This window comes from Salmo salar, chromosome ssa12 (assembly GCF_905237065.1).
Source record: "Salmo salar chromosome ssa12, Ssal_v3.1, whole genome shotgun sequence".
Lineage (NCBI taxonomy): Eukaryota > Metazoa > Chordata > Actinopteri > Salmoniformes > Salmonidae > Salmo > Salmo salar.
In genome coordinates this window covers 74736995-74756232 of record NC_059453.1, presented here as the reverse complement: position 1 = coordinate 74756232, position 19238 = coordinate 74736995, and the positions used below count along the sequence as shown (strand labels likewise).

The window sequence follows — 19238 nt, the reverse complement described above, 5'->3', positions numbered from 1 at the left end:
TAACGCCTAGGTCCTTCACAGTTTTATTTGAGACGACTGTACAACCATCCAGATTAATTGTCAGATTCAACAGAAGATCTCTTTGTTTCTTGGGACCTAGAACAAGCATCTCTGTTTTGTCCGAGTTTAAAAGTAGAAAGTTTGCAGCCATCCACTTCTTTATGTCATAGACGGTTCTCTCTGCTACCATATGGCAAGCGGTACCGGAGCGCCAAGTCTAGGTCCAAGAGGCTTCTAAACAGCTTCTACCCCCAAGCCATAAGACTGATGAACATCTAGTCAAATGGCTACCCAGACTATTCACATTGCCCCCCCCCTCTCCACACCACTGCCACTCTCTGTTGTCATCTATGCATAGTCACTTTAATTAACTCTACCTACATGTACATACTACCTCAACTAACTGGTGCCTCCATACATTGACTCTGTACCCTGCACCCCCCTGTATATATATATATATTTTTTTTTTTACTGCTCCTCTTTAATAACTTGTTACTTTTATCTCTTACTCTTTTCCGTATTTTTTAAAACTGCACTGTCGGTTAGGGGCTCGTAAGTTAGCATTTCACCTGTTGTATTCGGCGCATGTGACTAATAAAATTTGATTTGATGAAACTGGCTCTCATGAGGACCGCCACAGGAAAGGAAGACCCAGAGCTACCTCTGCTGCAGAGGATAAGTTCATTAGAGTTAACTGCGCCTCCGATTGCAGCCCAAATAATTGCTTCACAGAGTTCAAGTAATAGACACATCTCAACATCAACTGTTCAGAGGAGAATGTGTGAATCAGGCCTTCATGGTTGAATTGCTGCAAAGCAACCACTACTAAAGGACACCAATAAGAAGAGACTTGCTTGGGCCAAGAAACATGAACAATAGACATTAGACCGGTGGAAATCTGTCCTTTGGTCTGATGAGCCAAAATGTGAGATTTTTGGTTCCAACTGCCGTGTCTTTGTGAGGCGTAGAGTAGGTGAACGGATGATCACCGCATGTGTGGTTCTCACTGTGACGCATGGAGGAGGACATGTGGGGGTGCTTTGCTGGTGACACTGTCTGTGATTTATTTAGAATTCAAGGCACACTTAAGCAGCATGGCTACCACAGCATTCTGCAGCGATACACCATCCCATCTGGTTTGGGCTTAGTGGGACTATCATTTGTTTTTCAACAAGACAATGACCCAAAACACACCTCCAGACTGTGTAAGGGCTATTTGACCAAGGAAAGTGATGGAGTGCTGCATCAGATGACTTGGCTTCCACAATCACCCAACCTCAACCCAATTGAGATGGTTTGGGATGAGTTTGACCCCAGAGTGAAGGAAAAGCAGCCGACAAGTGCTCAGCATATGTGGGAACTCGTTCAAGACTGTTGGAAAAGCATTCCTCATAAAGCTGGTTGAGTGAATGCCAAGAGTGTGCAAAGCTGTCATTAAGGCAAAGGGTTGCTACTTTGAAGAATCTCAAATATAAAATATATTTTGATTTGTTTCACACTTTTGTCCGTATTTGTTATTTCATAGTTTTGATGTCTTCACTATTATTCTACAGTGCAGAAAATAGTAAAAATAAAGAAAAACCCTTGAATGAGTAGGTGTGTCTAAACTTTTGACTGGTACTGTGTATATACAGTATTTGTGTCTCATGTAAACCTGCTTAACGGATTTGATAGAATAGGGCCCTCCTCCCACTGCTTGAGTGACGCTCTCTCACCCTCTCACTTCTTCAGCATTTCACATCCTCTGATATATCTAACTCCTCTCTGGATCCTATTTCTCCCTCCATGTGTGCTGGCTGTCTCTCTCTCTCCCTGGGGTGGATGGACACAGACGCGGACCGGGCACAGAAACATGGCATGGATGAGTTCATCTCAGCCAACCCCTGTAGTTTCGACCACTCTTCCCTATTTGAGATGGTGCAGCGCCTCACCTTGGACCACAGGCTCAATGACTCCTATTCCTGTTTGGTGAGGAAAGTTAAGTCTAGTGGTTCCCTCATTCTTTTGCTTTGGGATGTGATCCCATATAAGTCATTCTATCATTGAACACCCCCCTCCTTTGTCAATTTTGCAGGGCTGGCTCAGTCCAGGCCAGGTGTTTGTCATGGATGAGTACTGTGCTCGTAATGGTGTGCGGGGGTGTCACAGACACCTGTGTTACCTGGGCGACCTGCTGGAGCGGGCGGAGAACGGGGCTATGATTGACCCCACCCTGCTACACTACAGCTTTGCTTTCTGTGCCTCACACGTCCACGGCAACAGGTACAGAAAACTGACATACAGCTCTCCTTTTATGCTATCCCCCCTCCTTTCTGTCTCTTTCTCTCTCTGTCTCGCGCTCTGTCTTTTGTGTGTGTCATAAATGTTACGCGTGCTATGCGTATGAAAGCAAACCAAGAATCCCTGTTCAGAGAAGCCACTCTACCACCAACCTTCTATTTCATTCAGAGAAGACTCTAACCCAGTGTGTATTCCACCCAACATCCTATGTTTGTTGCATCAGTCAAAGCTTACTTTCTCTAATATTCTTTTTTCAATCACTTTTTTTCAGTCAATTATGATTTTAAGTCTCTCATGTTCAGTTGGGATTTGTGTATATTATTTAATTGTACTTCTTTCTTAGTTGTCTGTTCTTCTGTTGTCAATGAATTGTTTCTCATTGTCTATTTTTGTTTTCCATTACTTTTCTCTTCTCTGTTTTTCCTTGCTTGCTCTCATAACATCACCCCTGCCTCTCCGTCATGTAACCTGTAGTCAGAGACTGTCTAAGTTGCTAAACTGGCCCGTAACCGAGGCAGAGCTTCAAAGCTACCTTTACCCCCCCACCCCAGAGACCCCCACCCCCTCCAAGAGGGAACTCAAAATCATGGAGTTTAGGGGAAAAAAGTACTCCAAGTCCCAGGCTGCCTCTTGGCCCAGAAGGTAAGAGTCTGTGGTGCTTCTCCCGCTTTCACATGCTATTGGAGTTATCGGAAATTCCTAGTTCCGTCTAGAAAGTTTACTTGAATGACCCGTCAAGTCGAAATTACAAGTGGGAACTCTGATTAAATGTTGTAAGCCGAGTTGTGACGTTTCACCACTGACTTTGACGTTTTCAACCAAAAGATGACAACAAATCCCAGTTTTCAATGAAACAAAGTTGTTTTCCTGACATCACAACTAGAAAATAGGAAGTTCTGACGAACATGTGAATGTGTATTCCTCCTCACTTATAGATCCACTGTGACTCCCATTCAACCTTTGTGACATGAGTGTTTGTTTTTAACAAGATTAAATACTGTAGTTGAAATATTGAAATAATTAATGTGTATTGCAAGTGTTTTTTTAAGTAATTAAATGTCTGTGTTTGCATGTGTCCTTGCATACATATGTAAGTTTGTATGTACGTATGTGTTTGTGTACATCTGCCCAGACTTTTGTATGTCGTAATCATGGCTAGATCTCTAGTCAACATAAACAAGCGAGTGTCACTACAGTGTTGAGGGGCGAAGGTCATGGGCAGCTGTCTGTCAGTCTACCAGTCTGCCCCAATCTGACACTCCTCCTACCCAATCTACCCCTCCCTCCACCCCTCCCCCCATCCTGTAACAGACAGTGATCGAGCTGAGGTGGGCTGTCTGTTTGAGTCCTGTTATGATCAAGCTAGACAGGGAGACGGGAGTAGCTCCAAGACAGGAGGATGGGAGTGGGGGTGGAGAGCGAGTGAGGAAAATGAGAGGAAAAGAGAGAGGTTCAGGAATAGAGGGAGAGGGAAAGAAGGATGGAGAGAGAGAGAGAAAATAAGGGAGGGAGGGGGTGTAGTGTACTGTAGTGGGAGCTCTCCAGCCGGCCTGCCTGAAGGTCAGGGATGACAGGATGACAGGTCATCATGGGTGACGGGCGAATGTCTCCTGCCACTGTCCGAGCCCAGGCCACAGCCAGCCCGCCTCCAGTCCCCATGACCATGACAGCCCCGTGCTGCCCGCGAGAGAAACCTCTCTCTGGCCAAGACCCCCTTCACTACCCTGACCCCCCTTACTCCCCTCACCCACCCACAACCTAATAGCCTTATAGCCACAGGGCATGAACTGAATATTATAGGGAGTACAGTAGCCTGGGAGTAAATTAAGAGTAAATAGTATTTTTAAGGGTTGGAGTTGATTTAATTCCACCTCCAGTTAGTTTAGGTAAGGCTTTGGAAATGTGGTGTTTGAATGTTAAAAATACCAGTTAAATATGGCCTTTATCTTTTTAAATTGGATGTACGAGTCAATTTGTGATTTGGCTGTAATTCAGCTCCAGTCACGTACTTTTGAAATAAGCAGAGACCTCTGATGTGGTGTTCCTCTGATATTATTCGTTTCTCTGATCGCTCTGTGACAAATGACGACTAATTTCCATGTAGTCATGACAATAGAGGTTATGAAAACATTATGAAAGCCGTGTAGGAGAACCAAATAAGGCTAGGCATAATTAGTGTGAAATTATCAAATTAGTTTTTTGAGTTTTCACATCACATACCATGTTATTAAAGGCTTGGGCTTTTTATTGCTTATGACATGCCTCAGATGAAAACACACACAAAAACACACACTGACAATCATAGCCTGAAACACACACACATAGAGGGAGCATGGGTGAGGGGCCTATCTCCTTATAGTTAGTGACACGGCTGAGGATGGGGGAACGTGAGCACAGGGGAACGTGAGTGCATGTGACAGAGGAGGCACTGGTCGCCGTGACAGCGGCTTGAGGAGCAGGAGACGTGACATGCTTGTTGTCACCGGGCCCAGGATGTCATCTCAGTGAAGGACAGTGAGAAAGGAGGAGGGAGGTGGGGATGGATACTCCTCCTGTCAGACACGATGGGGGCCACAGCTTGGCATGGGGGTATGTGGGGGGCAGGGGGATGCCTTGTAACCCCCCTTGTAACCATCCTCTCAGATATCAGTGGCCCCACTCTCCCAGATAGCTGGCTGGCTCTTACCTGTAGAATACACCACACATACACTGGATTTGTACTGTAGGCTCTGCTATGGACATATAACTACATACTACATGTGTATTACTGTATGTTAGCTGAAATTCTCAGTTAGACCTCCAATGACCGTTTGACCCTTGTGTGTGACCCCTGTGATTACTGTCTCAGTGGTGGCAATACTGTCTACTCTGATTTGGGATACTTTGATAATTCTAAAATAACATTTATCCCAAAAAATTGTCCAAAGGGATCTTCCAATTAATACATAATGTATATACATTGTACAATATGTGGACGATGTGGGAATGAAACCCACAACCTTGGTGTTTCCTGCACCATGCTCCAACCATAGAAACTCTATGGTACTGTATGCCCCTCAGGCCTGACGGGATAGGGACGGTGACTGTGGAGGAGAAGGAGCGCTTTGAGGATATCAAGGAGAGGCTGCGTGTTCTGCTGGAGAACCAGATCACACACTTCAGGTGTGTACTGTACTCACTGCCAAGTCTGTAACTGACCCTGGCACAGACATGCCTATGGGACTCATCAGATCACAGATTATAGATTATGACATATGCCAATCACTGTGCTCTGCTATATGTTACTTACATTCTGATCTCAAGAACAAGCTAGTCATTTATAAATTGTAGAACTCCTTGAGGATAAAGAATGGTCTTATGATGAAGGAATACAGTGCATTCAGAAAGTATTCAGACTCCATCACTATGTACAGCCTTATTCTAAAATGGATTCAATTTAAAAAAAATCCTCATTAATCTAAACACAATACCCTGTAATGACAAAGCGAAAGCAGGTTATTTAAATTTTTGCAAATATATATATAATAAGTATTTACATAAGTATTTAGACCCTTTTCTATGAGACTCGAAATTGAGCTCAGGTGCATCCTGTTTCCATTGATCATCCTTGATGTTTCTACAACTTGATTGTAGTCCACCTGTGGAAAATTCAATTGATTGGACATGATTTGTAAAGGCAAACACCTGTCTATATAAGGTCCCTCAGTTGACAGTGCATTAGGTCGACCAAGCCATTAGGTCGAAGGAATTATCCGTACCAAAACATTTCTGCAGCATTGAAGGTCCCCAAAAGCACAGTGGCCTCCATCATTCTTAAATGGAATAAGTTTGGAACCACCAAGACTCTTCCTAGAGCTGGCCGACTGGCCAAACTGAGCAATCAGGGGAGAAAGGCATTGGTCAGGGAGGTGACCAAGAACCCGATGGTCAATCTGACAGAGCTCCAGAGTTCCTCTGTGGAGATGGGAGAACCTTCCAGAATGACCGCAATCTCTGCAGCACTCCACCAATTTGGCCTTTATGGTAGAGTGGCCAGACGGAAGCCACTCCTCAGTAAAAGGCACATGACAGCCCGCTTGGAGTTTGCCAAAAGGCACCCAAAGGACTCTCAGACCATGAGAAACAAGATTATCTGGTCTAATGAAACCAAGATTGAACACTTTGGCCTGAATGCCAAGCATCACGTCTGGAGGAAACCAGGCATCGCTCATCACCTGGCCAATACCATCCCTACAGTGAAACATGGTGGAGGCAGCATCATGCTGTGGGTATGTTTTTCAGCGGTAGGGACTAGGAGACTAGTCAGGATCAAGGGAAAGATGAATGGTGCAAAGTACAGAGAGATCCTTGATGAAAACCTGCTCCAGAGTGCTCACGACCTTAAACTGGGGGCGAAGGTTCACCTTTCAACAGGACAATGACCGTAAGCACACAGCCAAGACAACGGAAGGCTGGCTTCGGAACAAGTCTCTGAATGTCCTTGAGTGGCCCAGCCAGAGCCCGGACTTGTAGCGTCATACCCAAGTAGACTTGAGGCTGTAATCGCTGCCAAAGGTGCTTCAACAAAGTACTGAGTAAAGCTTTTTACATTTTTTTTGAATAAATTTACACACATTTTTTTAAACCGGTTTCTGCGTTATTGTTATGGGGTATTGTGTGTAGACTGAGGGGGAAAAAACGATTTAATCAATTTTAGAATAGGGCTGTAACGTAACAAAATGTGGAAAAAGTGAAGGGGTCTGAATACTTTCCGAATGCACTGTACCTTCATAGAAACTCTACATAAATAAAACTGGATTTCTTTCACAGGTACTGTTTTCCATTTGGTCGACCGGAGGGGGCCCTGAAAGCCACTTTGTCCCTGCTTGAGAGGGTATGTTATTATGCATCCTTTTTTAGCCTTACCTTATGTTCTATTAACCATGGACACATACCTTCCTTTAAGCTATGGGACAAAAAAAACAGAATAATGTTTTAAATGTTCCATCCAAATTGACCAGATCGTATGGATAGTTGTCTATTTGATTTCTATATTATGTTGTTTATAATATAGGCTACTTGGTAAAACAGATGTTTGTCTCCTGTTCTCTAGAAGTGAAGGGTCAACAATCGCACTCCCATCTTTTTCCCGTTTGTGGTACAATACTGTAGGGCCGGTTCTAGTCTTTTGTGGGGCCATAAGTGAGATTTGGTTGAGCCCCCCCCCCCAGACCTGGCACCAGGATGAAGTGACTAAGGGGACAGTTGAAATCAGCGAGGGGGCACATTTTGGGGAGGTTCTTGCATTGGAAATATATTGAATTCGGTTTATATAATCACGCTATACCACAATAAACATAAAGTTGAAATGCCGAGACTCATTGAGTGCTTTTGAAATCTGTAGCCTCTCTGCAGCACAATGGACAGCGCCCTACAGCTAGGCCGTTTTGGTAATGAATATAGACTACAAGATAGGCTGTTTGTAATAGGTGAATTGTCCTATGTGGATGCAGCTGGACACACGGCTGTCTTATCAAAATAATCCAAACTAAATGCTGAAAGTAGTGGCCTAGTTATTCATACATGCAAACAAAAATACTGAATAGCAGTTTGGCTTAGAATACGGACACAACTGTGAATGCGAACGAATGGAACAGAACAAAACAGCGGTACCAAGTAGTAAGCCTGGTAAACAAAATATCAGATCGATAAAGACATAACACAATGTATATTCAGGCTAGTTACATTAACAGTAAACAAATGCAGTAAACAAAATATCAAATCGATGAAGACATGACACAATGTATATTAAGGCTAGTTTCATTAACAGTAAACAAAATGCAAATGGAGATCCAAATAACCAAAACATAGGTACAGCCTACTACAGTGAGATGCAGCCGTGCACAGCTGTCTTGCCAAATGTAGACCTTACAGTGAAAATCTTACTTACAACCCTTAAAACCTGTTATGGCTAGGGGTTCCGCTAGCGGAACGTTTCCACAACATCCGGTGAAATTGCAGAGCGAGAAATAAAAAATAAATTATTTGAAATATTTAACTTTCATTCACAAGTGCAATACACCAAATTAAAGCTTAACTTCTTGTTAATCTAGCCACCGTGTCAGATTTCAAAAAGGCTGTACGGCGAAAGCAAACCATGCGATTATCTGAGGACAGCACCCCATCAAACAAACACATGACAATCATATTTCAACCCACCAGGCGCGACACAAAACTCAGAAATAAATATATAATTCATGCCTTACCTTTGAAGAGCTTCTACTGTTGGCACTCCAATATGTCCCATAAACATCACAAATGGTCCTTTTGTTCGATTAATTCCGTCGTTATATCTCCAAAATGTCAATTTATTTGGCGCGTTTGATTCAGAAAAACACCGGTGCCAACTCGCCCAACATGACTACAAAATATCTAATAAGTTACCTGTAAACGTTGTCCAAACATTTCAAACAACTTTCCTAATCCATCCTTAGGTATCCTAAAACGTAAATAATCAATCAAATTTAAGACGGAAGGTACTGTGTTCAATACCGGATAAAAACAACGTGGAGTGCATGTCCTGGAGCACGCACCAAAACATTAGAGTGCACTAGGCTGGACGCTCGTTCTGAATAGCCATACTTCTTCATTTCTCTAAAGAAAAACATCAACCAATTTCTAAATACTGTTTACATCTAGTGGAAGCAAAAGTGCCACTGAAATCTAGGTTCCCATAGAAAATCAATTGAAAACACAGTGAACTCAACAACAACAAAAATCCTGGATAGTTTGTCCTCGGGGTTTCGCCTGCCAAATAAGTTCTGTTATACTCAGACATTATTTTAACAGTTTTAGAAACTTTAGAGTGTTTTCTATCCAAATCTAGGAATTATATGCATATCCTATCTTCTGGGCCTGGGTAGCAGGCAGTTTACTTTGGGCACGCCTTTCATCCGGACGTGAAAATACTGCCACCTATCCCAGACAGGTTATAACCATCAATGCAGTTTTAAGAAAAATTAAGTGTTAAGTAAAAAAATAGATAAACAAAAATAACAATAACAAATAACTAAAGAAGCAGTAAAATAACAATAGCGAGGCTATATACAGGGGGTACCGGTACAGAGTCAATGTGCGGGGGCACCGGTTAGTCGAGGTAATATGTACATGTAGGCAGAGTTAAAGTGACTATGCATAGATAATAAACAGAAAGTAGCAGCAGCGTAAAATTGTGGGGCTGGGGCAATGCAAATAGTCTGGGTAGCCATTTGATTAGCTGTTCAGGAGTCATATGGCTTGGGGGTAGAGGCTAGTCTTTTCGACCTAGACTTGGCTCGCCGGTATCGCTTGCCATGAGGTAGCAAAGAGAACAGTCTATGACTAGGGTGGCTGGAGTCTTTTACAATTTTTAGGGCCTTCCTCTGACACCACCTGGTAGAGAGATACTGGATGGCAGGAAGCTTGGCCCCAGTGATGTACTGGACAGTATGCACTACCCTCTGTAGTGCTTTGCGGTCGGAGGCCGAGTAGTTGCCATCCAAGGAAGGGATGCAACCAGTCAGGATGCTCTCGATGGCGCAGCTGTAGAACTTTTTGAGGATCTGAGGACCCATGCCAAATCTTTTAAGTCTCCTGAGGAGGAATAGGCTTTGTTGTGCCCTCTTCACCACTGTCATGGTGTGCTTAGACCATTATAGTTTTTTGGTGATGTGGACAACAAGGAACTTGAAGCTCTCAACCTGCTCCACTACAGCCCCGTCGATGAGAATGGGAGCATGCTCTGTCCTCCTTTTCCTGTGTCCACATCCCCAATGAACTATCATGGTCCAAACACACCAAGACAGTTGTGAAGAGGGCAAGACAACACCTTTTCCCCCTCAGGAGACTGAAAACATTTAGCATGGGTCCCCAGATCCTCAAAAGGTTCTACAGGTGCACCATCGAGAGCATCCTGACCGGTTGCATCACCGCCTGGTATGGCAACTGCTCGGCCTCTGACCGTAAGGCGCTACAGAGGGTAGTGCGTACGACCCAGTACATCACTGGAGCCAAGCTTTCTGACATCCAGGACATATATACTTGGCCCAAAATATTGTCAAAGACTCCAGTTACCTAAGTCATAGACTGTTCTCTCTGCTACCGCACGGCAAGCGGTCCCGGAGTGCGAAGTCTAGAAACAAAAGTATCCTGAACAGCTTCTGCCCCCAAGCCATAAGACTGCTGAACAATTAATCAAATGGCCACCCGTCTATTTATATTGACAACCCCCCCCTTGTTTTTACACTGCTGCTACTCGCTGTTTATTATCTATGCATCGTCACTTTACAAATTATCTCGACTAACCTGTACCCCTGACTCAGTACCAGTACCCCCTGTATATAGCCTCGTTATTGTAATTACATTTTATGGTGTTACTTTTTGATTTGATTAGATTTTTTCACTTTCTTAACTCTATTTCTTGAACTGCATTGTTGGTTAAGGGCTTCTAAGAAAGAATTTCACGGTAAGGTCTACACCTTTTGTATTCGGCTCATGTGACAAATACAATTTGATTTGATTCTACAATCCTAACTCTGAACAGTAAGTTGAGACCATGACTGTTCCAAAATGTTTTATGTTGCACTTTGACAGCATGTTTTCTGCCGTTCTACACATTTTGCCATGGGGCGGAGAGAAAATGTTGCAATTGTATAACATGTTTCATGCAATTCTATTAATTTTGCATGACTTAAGCCATGTTAATGATATCTGAGTGAGAGTGGCTAACAAAGTCCCCCCAAAATTGGGTTGGTGGCCCCCTAGCGGCCTGGGGCCCTAAGCGATCGGCAGTGGTGTAAAGTACATAAGTAATAATGCTGAGTAGTTTTTTGGGGTATCTGAAGTTTACTTTACTATTTATATTTTTGACAACTTTTACCCCACAACATTCCTAAAGAAAATATGTACTTTTTACATTTAGAATGCTCACGCAGGACAGAATTATGGCACCTATCAATATAACACTTTCTCATCCCTACTGCCTCTGATCTGGAGGACTCACGAAACACAAATATTATGTTTGTTAATGATGTCTGAGTGTTGGAGTACGCCCCTGACTGTCCATAATTAAAAGTATGAAAATCATGCCGTCTGGTTTGCTTAATATAAGGAATTTGATGTATAGCATTACTTTTACTTTGTACTTTTACCCAAGTATGACAATTTAGTACTTTTTCTACCACTGTACTTAAGTACAAATAAAACCACATACTTTTAGACTTTTACTCAAGTAGTATTTTACTGGGTAGTATTTTACTGCGTAACTTTCCTTTTCATTTTCTGTTAAGGTATCTTTACTTTTACTCAAGTACTTTTTTCCACCACTGGCAATCGTTTATGCCTGGAGACGGCCCTGGTGGTACAGCCCCCAAAATGTATTTTTTCTACAATGTCTAATGTTCTGTCCCAGGTGCTGATGAAGGATATCGTCACCCCTGTGCCCCAGGAGGAGGTGAAGACAGTCATCCGTAAATGTCTGGAGCAGGCAGCCTTGATTAACTACCAGCGCCTCTCAGAATATGCCAAAGTAGAAGGTAGATGACCACTTACACACTGATACCCCTCCACACACACACACACACACACACACACAATGCAGCATCACACCGTACTATTTATGTTCTGTCAAGATTTTTGTCTCCCTTCTAGCATTGTTACCACAATAGCGTTGATATCTATAGGGATTATCACACGTTGTTGTTGCACAGTGGCCTACAGTTCTTAGGGAAAAGACACAATCAGACAGCAGTTGTGAGATACTACAGACATCATGCCCTCTGGTGCTTTACCACATTGCCCCCTGCAGGTCAACTGTTCCACACAAACGACATGACCTCTTAAACATCAGGACTCAATTTCCCGATAGCAATGGGACTTAGGCTTACAAGTATTTTAATGATGCATCGTTCCTACAACGGCTGAAGATGTAACCTGAGTTTCCCAAAAGACCACGCATCGCTAAGTACAATGTTGGAGTACATGTGTCGATACTGATAGGATCAAAAGAAAGGCAGCACTGTTCTCTGATCAGCTTTCTCCATTCAAATATTACCTTATCATTATAATTATTCCACAATACTGACGACAGATCCGCTCCTAGCTGAGAGATATTGTCACATTATGGCTGCATATATTGAGGCAGCTTATTCTAATGCTTACCTATAATAATGCACTAAATTACAGATTCATTTGTCACATCATTGCACACATGTTACACAAATATTGAGGCAAAAATTAGACAGTGTAGCCTACAAATTGAACTCAACTGACTGAACATGAAATTGATTCCAATATGATTTAAATATTGTATATAGGCCTATGTAGCCAACAGGCCTACTGTATTTTTTAATGCAGTCATCTCGGTTTTAATTTGAAGCATCCTTTTTATCATTTGCTTGTCCAATTGCGAAGGCAACGGCAACTGTGTATTTGTAGTCAACTTTGTTCCAAAGTTATCTGTGGTCACAGAAAGACCGATAAACAGCTTGATTTTTTTGATTTTTTTTTGCCGATATCTTCTGTGTATAAAGTGAGATGGAAGGGCATCTGACGACAGTTTGGGTTTCCAAAAAACATAAAGATCACCTTTAGCACTGGCACTAGAAATTGGAAGGCAATGGACAAAATATAATCTTTGTGTTTTGGGAGAACTCTCCATTTAGAACTGATCTCAGGGACATTTTAAGAGGAAAGTCAAACATTGAAATACAATCAAGTAATGGAAATAAGGTGTTGTATTTATATTGTATTGAAAATGCAGTAGATAACTTGAAGCAGAGATTGCATACATAATTTTCACAATGTGATAAGTAATATTGGCACCTTTGAATTAATATAACTGTTCTGTCCCCAGCTGCAGTAAACAGTAAAAAAAATACTCAATTTTCCCCTAATGTGGCTGCTCTTACTTTTAGATGGGCTTTTAAAGTTTCAACTCTCTTTTCATTTACAGGTGTAATTTACATTGATATACAGTAGCTCCCTAAATAAACTTGCACAGTAGAGATGTGTATAGTAAGTAAAAATGCATTCAACTCCCCGTGAATCTGCCATCTTTATGCTGACTCCTGTGTGTCTCAGCTTCTCTCTGGGCCAGTCAACCCACCGTCCCTCTCCTCTTGCACACCGTTGCGGCTTCAAGGTGGGGTGATGCTCTGAAGCAACAATTCCTCCTTTCCTTGTTTCCTCTCCTTTGTTCTGAAATAACCATCTTCTGTTCATCTACCCCCCCCCTGCTTTCCTCCTCCTTGTCTATTGGCTTTGCTGCTTCACTCCAAGCCCCTTGTAGTGTGAACACAAGTCAGGAAGGCCAATACACAAGGCATGCTGGGATTGCCCTCTGCAGCAACCCAGTATCTGTCTGTTGCATGTCCCTGGATTTCTTTACTAGGCATACAGAACTGGCTTACAAACTAAATTATGTGTTGGAATATATTTCTATGTGTGTGTAGCTTTGACTACACTCACCTATACTGTTTTACTGGAAATATCTAGTCTCAAATTCAGCTCTTCTCTATTCCGGTCAGTTTCTATAAAGAAATACCCGAGGGTGCTGAAGATACTAAAGGAGATAACCTTTAGTATCTTAGAGTGGAAATACTGCAGAAAAATCCTGTTTCTCATAAACATTTGCTTGTTTGTTGCCTTGATCGGGAAAAACTCAAACTTGATAGAAATGTCTCCCACCTTAATACCATTTGGCATGACGAATGGTTAAACAAAAGTGTGTCTAAAGGCGACCGCCAGCCCACACGCCTTTTGTCCACCCACCCCTCTCCTCCACATTCGGCACTTCGGGCCCATCCCAAACCTTCTCCCCAGCCGCCAAACCCCACCCTCCACCACCACCACCATCTCCACAGAGGAACCTGTGGGGACCCCTAACCCCCACATGCAGCTACCCTTAGAGCTCTGACCTCTCCTCCTCTGACCCCAGCCTCTTGCATGCCCCGATCCTCTCTTGTAGGGAAAAAGAGAGAAATGTATGAGCATCCTGTCTTCTGCTTGGCGTCTCAAGTGATGGATTTAACCATTCGTGAGTACCTTCTTCATCCTGCTCCACCCTCCTCCACCAGTTCCTCCTCCTCCCCTTTCCTCTACCATGTTTTTCTATTTTCAACATCTCTCCGTTCACACTTCCCAATCCCCTCTATTACCACCATTCCTTGCTGCCCTCTTAAACTATCTCTCTCACGTTCTCGTTCTTGCTTCTCTTAAGTCCTTTTCCCTTTGATCTGTTGCTTCTGTCTGTGAAAGCCACCCGTGAGAGATCCAGGCCCAGGGTCTGTTTCTGTCTGATAGGTCCTTGCAGGGCAAGCCAGGACCAAGACTCCAATGGTCTGTGACAATCATGAGAGATCTTATCTACTGTATCTGTCAGCTTTTTTTTCTGTTCCCATGCCTGTCTGCGAATTGAATGCATTTTTACTTTGCTTCTGTGTAAACCCCCCTCAGTCCTGTTGAACCATGTCTCACTGGTACAGTACATGATATAGGTACACTATACAGCTACTGTACCATAGGGAACATTGTCATGACTTTCCCTGTTTGTATCATTTCACACTGGGGACCAGAGTGGTAAGACAACAGGAACAGGAAGTGGCAACCGTAAGGTAGACAGGATGTAATATGTCTACATTTAAGTCTCTGCATGTGTTCCAACTGAAGCATTAATAATGTATGTTGTCATATATTACTGTATGTCCTGGAGTGTTTTTTTTGTGTGTGTGGGGGGGGGTTGTTTGGACCACTGTCTGTATATGTTTTACTGTTTGAAGCTATATTTGTGTCTATGTCTGACCACTGGTTAACATCAGATCTGGAGAGGAGATCCCTTGGGTGAAGGGTGAAAGGTGTTGCTCAACCACTTGTTTTCCAGACTTCCACTCTATCCTGCTCTTATGCTTTCATTACTGACTATCCACTCCTCTCTCTTTCTCTCCCTCCCACCTTCCCTTTCTCTTCTTCTCTGCTCTCCCTCTCTCCTGCTCTCTCCTAGCGGAGAAAACTCAGAAAGATAAGAAGGATCAGGATCCAGGTGACACCATCCTAAAAATGAGCAAATCCTAACCCAGTTAGAGCCATAGCAACATAACATCTCACAGCCTTCCTGTGGCACGGCCTGGGAAGGTTACAGGAATGTTGTGACAGAGTTATGTCTCCACACCCCTGTCCTGTAGTTTGTACCTGCACTGCATTCCAGTGATGGAGATGCAGCCCTCCCCAGTGGGTGACTGTGGTAACCCTAACTGTCAAGTCCCCTCTCTAGCCCTCCTGTTAAGACCACTCATCTGTGGAGTAGCTCCACCAATGGGCCTCCTCTGAATTCTCTGAAAATGCTTCCTCTTTCCTGCAATGATGTTTCCTCTTTCCTAAAAAAAAATAATGTCAAGGAGGAGAAGAAAAGAAGTGAGGAAGGGAGGAAAAGGGAAGATGGAGAGAATTAGCAAACAAATGAACGGAGAGATCAATTTTAAGACCATTCAGACCATTGCCATTGAGTATCTCACTTGTGTGATTGAAACCTGCAGAGGTAGCACTGCTTTATTGCAGGCTTCAATACATATAAGATAGCAGTTATTATGTGTTTGAATTCATGTGTTTGAATTCATAAGTTGTGCAATGAAAGTATCACATCCTCTGCAGAAAGTGCATGAACATCTGCAATGTACTAAAATGCAATCATTTTGAATAAAAACCTCATAGCAAAGTTTGGTTACAAAATATGACTGATGAAATGGTTTGGATATTCTGGCTGATATTTCCCATGTGACCATAATGTTATATCAATGGCAATTTTGATACATTGGAAATAAGTAAGTGAAGCAAGATGATGTCATAGATCATGATAGCACATAGTCATCGTCATTATTAATGTCACTTCCGACTGTTTCAGGTTCACAGTCTTGCTGGTGTCACTGTGTGAGATGTAATTGATCATTAAATGTCACTGATTAGACAGCACTCACACCTGGTTTCCCGGGTCTAAATCAGTCACTGACTAAAAAAGAAGCGGACATCTCTTATACTGTAGAATGTGGCAATACTGAGTTTCTGTTATAGAAGATCTAGATGTTTGGCCTTGCCCCTCACCTCACCTGTATCACTCCAGCACCCATTCCCCTTCATTGACCAATGGAAGAAATGCCCTTTGTGTTTGCGGGCATTCTTTTAAAATCCTCCATCCATACTGGTGACCAGACCATAATTTCAACACAGTCAGAGGCAATCCTCTGGCCACAGTCCAGTCCACAGACACCACTGGGCTTAAAGTGCTCTGCCAGTGTGTGTGCGTCACAGAGCTGTACTTCTGTACGCTGCCAATTAAACCCCTGCTACTACAGAGCCTCACTAGCACAATGACAGATGTGTGTGCTGGACAAAGAGCAGAAGCAGCGAGGAGGGGACATGGTCTTTGCCTCATTTCTTCAAGTGTAGAAGTCCACATTGTCACATTAATCTCTCCATTTTACTGGGAGTGTAAAGAGGGACTGAGAAATGGAAAATAAGTCAAGTCAGTCAGTGTTGTTGTGAAAAGTCTGTCCGACGGATTCATTAAGAAGAGGGTGAATCAAGTATATGTAAAGATGTTTGACCCTCAGATGCCCTGAAGTCTGAACGAGCACCCAATATGTTATTGTATAGGCTTCTACGCAGTTCTCCAGTTACCTATGATGACTCTCTCTCTCTCTCTCTCTCTCTCTCTCTCTCTCTCTCTCTCTCTCTCTCTCACAAATACCATCTCTTCACCATATTCATTATTCTTTTCTTTATTTCAAAAGCATACATTTATGTGTAGTATCATCACAACCTCATTGGTCAGTTGAGATGGTTGTGTTTTGTCACATGATCGCTGTAGACTGAATTAGTATCCATTGAGTAAAGTATGTGAACTAGAGGTCTTCACGGGTCCAAAGTTGGACCTGGGGGCTTTCCCACCCGGGCCTGATATGCATAAATAAAAAAGAGGAGAGACCCGTTTCCCGAATCGAGCCGAGACAACTAGATCTGTTTCGTATAGACCTGGTCGGATCCAGACCCAGTCGGATCAGAGTGAGGGAAGCAGAAGAAAAGGGATTTTTTTTAAGCTACTTTATTAACCGGAGCTGATAAAGCGTTAGAGGAGGGAGAGAGAGGTGTTGCTCTAGCAGGCGCGGGAGGAGCCGTACTGTGAGCGAGTGACACAGGGATGAGGGCGGGAGAGACGAGACCGCAACCAACCAAGTCGATAGTGGACTAATAACTGCCATAGCTAGGTTATTTATCATCAAATATGATTACGTAGTACCTGCCTTGACTGCATCAAACTGGGAGAAGCTAGTTAAGCTAGCTAACATTAGCTAACTAGGTTAATTAAGGCTTCAGTGCATGTGCTTTCTCATCCTACAGTTACAAATAATAACTCCATTCAGAATATTAAGTAGCAGCCTACCTGTTGGCTCTTGGTCGTTGTAGCCTATCCTTGTCCTTTTAACTTTTAATTACGTCATTTTAATTCCAGCTGCCATTGATTAGATACAGTATCTCCTAACTTTTGCCCCACACAGAGGCTCTATGACTGTAGCCTATTGCAGCTTTGATGACTTATGATTGGCCAACAACAAGCTCATCGATACATTCTCATGAAAAGTAAGAGCAGCAGCGTACATGATAAAATGTCTATCTCTTTCTCTCTCTCTACTGCAGCAGTTGCGTTCGGATCTGTACAGGCCCTTCCGGACAGTTAAGATTACACACACCTGAGACCCGTGACACTCAGATCCAACTCAGACCCGTGACATTATTTAAATTCTGGAACAGGACCCACTCGGGTCTCTGGCGTCCGGATACAGGTGGATCTGTGAAGACCTCTAATGTGAACAGCAGACTTTCACTGTGTATTTTGTTCTTCAAGATGGATTTGATGTAAAAACCTGACAATACTTGCACTCTACACTTTCTTAGTGGTTATATTTATCCTGGTTCTCACAACTATCCTAATTAGCAGGGGGAAATTACCAGACTTCAGGGAGTGTCGTTTTGCATATCACATGTTAAACTTGAGCGTCTCACATAAGAAGCATTCAAAGTGTGGATGTCAGCACGTACCGAACATGAGCGATGCACAACGTTCTGCACATTTTGCATGATAACTGTGGAACAGGTCTGTTTCCCCTGTTTTAATTTCTCATTATACCTGCATTGTTCTAGAGATGGTTGTATTACAGTGTTGCCCTAGGAGACTTACACAACAGCACAACATTAGCATCAGGTTGATCAGACGTTGAGGGGAAGTTTTACAGCCATGTATCTCCCTCCATATTGACCTGTGACCTTTGTGCTTCAGAGAATGTAGGGCGCTTAGTCACCCCTGCCAAAAAGCTGGAGGACACCATACGTCTGGCCGAGCTGGTCATCGAGGTCCTCCAACAGAACGAGGAGCATCACGCAGAGGTGAGTACAGCCCACATACATAAATCCAAGGTCAGTTATTATCAGAGCAGAGAGTTAAGAACTACAGAGAACCATGGGGCATTTATTCTGTCTCTGACTCTGTTTAACAGGCTAGAGTCACAGTCGGTACAGTATTTACATCTGTTTTTTTTTTACCTCCATATCTCACTGGTGCATGCTCGCCAGACCGCATTGGCCTGCACTGTAAGGGGTCAAGGTGTGGGTTTAAAGGTCAAAAAGGTTGCATCACTTCTCACTCCTCTATTTCATGTGCACCAGGCATTGTTTGGGATTACAACGATGAGCAATGCACAGTTTGGTCACTCTGTTTCCTGTACAAGCCTCCTAGAAGGGAATACCCAACAGGGCTTTAATTAACCCTATTGAATCATATCCTAGCCTAGACGCTATAAAGGTTTTTGCGGTGATGTCACAAGTTGCTCTTCCTGTAAATGAGGGTGTCCCCAACAGAAGTTGCATGGTGCTGGTAGTGTAGAGTAGTGCAGTGC

General features: G+C 43.1%; 1 protein-coding gene across 6 annotated transcripts in view; it reads left to right on the top strand.

Moving 5' to 3' along the window:
* cadpsa (Ca2+-dependent activator protein for secretion a) overlaps window positions 1-19238 on the top strand; it is a 151862-nt gene that overhangs the window by 93663 nt on the left and 38961 nt on the right. For 4 of the 6 annotated variants that reach the window (XM_014133444.2, XM_045691769.1, XM_014133438.2 and 1 more), the window contains 7 exons: window positions 1832-1968; window positions 2075-2262; window positions 5341-5442; window positions 7090-7153; window positions 11708-11831; window positions 14264-14332; window positions 18623-18729. In XM_014133444.2, the coding sequence (XP_013988919.2) occupies window positions 1832-1968; window positions 2075-2262; window positions 5341-5442; window positions 7090-7153; window positions 11708-11831; window positions 14264-14332; window positions 18623-18729 (791 nt within the window). The remainder of the gene's footprint in view (window positions 1-1831; window positions 1969-2074; window positions 2263-5340; window positions 5443-7089; window positions 7154-11707; window positions 11832-14263; window positions 14333-18622; window positions 18730-19238) is intronic. The other 2 variants (XM_014133443.2, XM_014133442.2) reach the window with 1 other exon arrangement.